Below are 4,427 nucleotides of genomic sequence, written 5' to 3'. Positions count from 1 at the left end.
GTTATGCACTTTAGAAAAGCCCATTAGAAGAAGAACCTTCCCGTGGATCAAGAGTAAACCAGCACCATCTTCTGCTGTGTCCGGAGAAGAATTTGTGACTAAAGCCACAAGATTAAGGAGGTGTTGAGCGTCGTTTTTAAGACCGTTACGAAGCTGAGCCTGTCAAACTGCAGCCAGAGCTTCGCTCCAGCCACAATTCGCGGCTCCCCGCAGATTTTAAGCCACGTTCGGAGAGAGAACGTCCCCAACCTCACCAGCATCGGAGTCCTGAGGCGAAGGGCCACGAGGACACGGCGGTTTTGTGGTCAAGCAGCCGCTGGTTGGCTGGAAGAAGAGCTGCCGAACATCTCCTGGGAGGCATAGGTGAGGTAGAGGAAGCCATCCTCGTCCTTGTTGTCACGGTACAGCTCCTGCATGGTGACGGCCATGTTCGGCAGCCCTTTGTTGTTCGCCAGCAGGTAGAAGGTCTGGGAGGAGGCCAGGCAGAGCCGTGTCCTGCCGAGAGGAAGATGAAGGCGGCGTGGGGGTGAGCATTGCCCGGCGCCAGGCAGCGTGGCAATCGGGGAGGACCCATCCGTGGGGACAAGGCTCTTGCGGTCCCTCCCAAAGGGACTGGGCTTCGGCGTCACCTCCCTCCGGTGCCAGCCACCCGCAGGCATGAAGGTGGGTGCGAGGGCACGGCCAGCTGCTCCCCAAAACATCCGTAAGAGCCAAGCCCCAGCCACAAGCTCTCAGCTCCATCTGTCCTGAACCAGAGACGTTGGTCCTTGGGAGGGATTTCGAGCAGAGCCCAAAGGTTTCGAGTCAGCTGCAAGAGCGCGGCTCGTTGGCAGGGCTGCTAATCACCTGCCCCCCCAATTAGCAATTCACCTCTGCTGCAGGGCCCCAGGAAAAGAGTTAATTGTCACCTTTCATCCCAGCAAGGGTGGAGGGATGCTGCTGTAAGGCACCCCCATGCACTGGCAAGGAAATGCTCTTGGCTAATTGCAAAGGCTAATTGCAAAGGCTAATTTCATTAGGTTAACTCTAAACACTGGCCCACTAAACACTGGCCCACTAAACACTGGCCCACTAAACACTGGCCCACTAAACACTGGCCCACTAAACACTGGCCCACTAAACACTGGCCCACTGGAGTAGCCAAAGTGGCTTCCAAGCCAAGTTGTTTCACAGGACCAGCTGCATCTAGACTGGGCTTTTGTACTGGTCCAGGGCTGGGGAACCCCCACCTTACCCTTGGCCCCTCTGTGTCATTAACCACTTACCGCAGGGTGACAGCAAACTGGGAGAGGGGCAGGTCCTGGGAGACCAGAAACTTGGTCCTGTTCAAGGGAGGTAAGGTCTTCTCCTTCTGGTAGCGCTCCACGACCACCTGCAGCGGGGAGAAGATGCTGGGGTGGGGGGAGAGGGACTGGGAGGGCTTGGGACCCCTCTTGCAGGGGGAACCCAGAGGAGCAGAGCCGTGGTCTTCAGAGCGGAGCCAGAAAGTCTTTAGCAAAGACTCTCACGGCTTGTCTTTCAGCTGGCCGCAAAGAGAGCGGGGCGCAGCCCTTACCGGGATCTTGTTGGGATATTTTATCCGGATCTCTGTCACTTCGTGCATCCTGGTGGCTGTGGGAGAGAAAAGAAGGAGCAGTAAGTGCGGTGTCTCTGCTCTGCTGCTCCCCTCGTCCCCAGCAAACTACCGAGGCTTTTCCTTTGCTTGAACGGGCGAGAGCTGCTGTCACCTGGTTGCATCTTCCAGAAAGAAGGAGGAGGAGGAGGAGGAGGAAGCTCGAGGTGCAGGCAGGATCTGTTCCCTGAGCCCTGCCATGGGCAGCTGCTGCTGGCAGAGCTCCTAATATAGGCTCGTCCTGCCCCAGCTGGGCTGGGGATTGGGAGGAGCTGGGATGCTCAGCAGGGTGCTGGGCTCCGCTGGGTTGGAGGGAGAGGAGAACGAGAAGAGAAGGAGGAGAGAAAAGAGAAGAGAAGGAGGAGAGAAAAGAGAAGAGAAGGAGGAGAGAAGAAGAAGGAGAGAAGGAGAGAAAAGAGAAGGAGGAGAGAAAAGAGAAGAGAAGGAGGAGAGAAGGAGAAGGAGAGAAGGAGAGAGAAGAGAAGGAGAAGAGTGAAGAGGAGAAGAGAAAAGAGGAGAAGAGAAGGAGAAGAGAAAAGAGAAGGAGAAAAGGAGGAGAAGAGAAAGAAGAGAAAAGAGAAGAAGAGGAGAAGAGAAAAGAGAAGAGAAAAGAGAAGGAGAAGAGGAGAAGAGAGAAGAGAAGGAGAAGAGAAGAGAAGAGAAGAGAGAAGAAGGAGAAGGAGAGAAGAAGAGAAGAAGAGAGGGAGAAGAGAGAAGAGAAGGAGAGAAGAGAAGGAGAAGAGCAAAGAGAAGAGAAGGCGAAGAGAAAAGAGAAGAGAAGGAGAAGAGAAAAGAGAAGAGAAGGAGAAGAGAAAAGAGAAGAGAAGGAGAAGAGAAAAGAGAAGAGAAGGAGAAGAGAAAAGAGAAGAGAAAAGAGAAGGATAAGAGACGAGACGGAGATGAGAAAAGGGAGAGAAGAGAAGAGAAGAGAAGAGAGCTGGGGGTTTGCTCCTTACAGACATCGTGGGGAGCCGCTGGCCATGCCCTAGCACCCAACCTCAGGCCTGTGGGTGCCGTTGGGTGCCTGACACCAGAGGGACGTGAAGCCTGGTCCCGTCAGAAGGCACCGGTGATTTCAAGTCCTTCATTTTCCCACCAGCCCCGTGCTGCGCTTAACGAAGGGCGGCTTCATCTTCCCAGGACTCGACGTGAGCGCGGCGGAACCGGCGCCGGCCCAAGCGTCCCCTCCCTGCGCCCCGGCGAGCTGCGGAGCCGCTTTTATTCCCTCCGTCCTCTTATTTTATAAAGCCCCCGGTTGACCCGAAGGACCCCGGCCTCGCGCAGAACCAGGGCGAACGATTCCAGCCGGGAACCTGCGCCGGGGATTGGAGAATAACCGATGATCCGAGGCGGTTATCGCAGCCAGCCATAACTCTCCGCTCAGCAAGCGGCTGCTGATGGAGTTACGGGGGGTGTTTGCCCCCCTCTCTGCCCCGGGAGGGTGGGCGCTGGGGGATAACCGGCGCATCAATCCCCGGCACGTCAATCCCACCCGGAGCGGGACCCGGCAACTATCGGCATGCGTTATCCTGACAGTTTAATTCCTGCGCTATCTCTGTTTTGATTTAACGAGGGGCTTGCGTCGGGTGGGATCCATAAAGCTGCCGAGGAGCCGGCTCGTTCGCGTGCTGCAGGTATTTTTCACGCAATGCCGATTCCCCGGGTCAGGAGAGAGACGGCTTTTGAAAACAAATTAGACCCCATTACGCCAATTAGACCCCATTTGTCTTTTTTTTAATTATTTTTTTTTCTTCCCCCCGCTTCGTTTTTGCTTCCGGAGCCGCTCACGCGTGCTCCACGCAGCTCCCGGCCCTCCGCCGCCTCTAAAAAGGGGGGAGGCAAACCCAACCCGGATCATTGCGACGTGCCAAAGGCTGAAATGAGCCTCGTTTAAATGAGCCCTTCGGCATAACGAGCCCCGTCGGGCTGCCGGAGGAAGGAGACGGCTTCGGAGGAGATGCCGCCGTCGGGAGAAGCACCTCGCTGCGCGTCCGCCGGCGTTTTCCTCGGAGCAAGGCGAAATCCCGGCTGGATTTCTCCCCACCTCGTAACAGAGCACGGGCCAACCATCATCCTATTTTTTTTTTCCTGATGTTTCATCTACGTATTTAATGTATTTCGCCACGGCGCGATACGTTGGTCTGCGTTACTTCGCCGTTAAAAAAACAAAAAAAAAGAGAAAAATCCCTCAGACACGCTCGTCGCTGGTTTGGAAAATTACATTAGCGATATATATTCCAGCTGTGTAGCCGGTTAAGCCGTTATAAATTTATACCCCTAATAAATTTAATTCTGGAAAGTTTGCGTGGGATTGGAAGTGGAGTTTCGCGGAGGAGGGGGAGGGCATTTTCCTCCCAGGTGATTTCTTGACAATAAACTGATAAATATTAAAGCGCCTCTCAATTTGCTAATAAAAGGAATCGATTACTGTTCACTGACTTAATTCTGCTGCCAGGCGAGTGCTAATGGCTTTGCTGGGAGCCGAAAAAGTTGTGCATTTAAAAAAAAAAAATTAAAATCTCCATTTTAAATTAGTTCATTAACGGGGAGCATCTATTATTTATTGGTTTAATTTCCAACCATTGCTGCGGTACTGGGCTGGGAATCCCGAGTCGTCATGGAAATGTGATGCTTTCATTAGCATGAGTTAATTAATTAAAGATGAAGGAAAATTGGTTTTCCTGATTTGGGGAGGGGGGGGGCAGGTTTTTTTCCCATCCGTGCTTTGTCCCTGGCCTCGTCCCCTCTGCCGAAGGGTTTGTATTTGCCGAAGCCTCGCGTGGAGCACGAGCATCCGTAAGGACCCCTCCCCGCG

At 53.9% G+C, this 4,427-nt stretch overlaps 1 protein-coding gene across 1 annotated transcript; it reads right to left on the bottom strand.

Moving 5' to 3' along the window:
- Nucleotides 1-305: 305 nt before the first annotated feature.
- On the bottom strand, nucleotides 306-1,737 carry LOC104071473 (microtubule-associated proteins 1A/1B light chain 3C-like). Its single transcript, XM_009580760.1, has 4 exons — nucleotides 1,686-1,737; nucleotides 1,556-1,611; nucleotides 1,266-1,372; nucleotides 306-495 (listed from the first exon to the last, which is right to left on the bottom strand). The coding sequence occupies exons 1-4, from the start codon at nucleotides 1,735-1,737 to the stop codon at nucleotides 306-308; spliced, it is 405 nt and encodes a 134-aa protein (XP_009579055.1).
- Nucleotides 1,738-4,427: the final 2,690 nt, after the last annotated feature.

The sequence above is a fragment of the Fulmarus glacialis genome, unplaced genomic scaffold (assembly GCF_000690835.1).
Source record: "Fulmarus glacialis isolate BGI_N327 unplaced genomic scaffold, ASM69083v1 scaffold26376, whole genome shotgun sequence".
NCBI classification, from domain to species: domain Eukaryota; kingdom Metazoa; phylum Chordata; class Aves; order Procellariiformes; family Procellariidae; genus Fulmarus; species Fulmarus glacialis.
Note: the sequence above shows the minus strand (reverse complement) of the source record. Positions and strands in the feature narration are given on the sequence as shown.

Coding starts and splice junctions, on each gene's coding strand:
- LOC104071473 (XM_009580760.1), bottom strand. CDS start 1,737: ATGCAACCAGGTGACAGCAGCTCTCGCCCGTTCAAGCAAAGGAAAAGC. Junction 1,612..1,685: donor CAAGCAAAGGAAAAGCCTCG/GTAGTTTGCTGG, acceptor TCTCTCCCACAG/CCACCAGGATGCACGAAGTG. Junction 1,373..1,555: donor AATATCCCAACAAGATCCCG/GTAAGGGCTGCG, acceptor TCCCCGCTGCAG/GTGGTCGTGGAGCGCTACCA.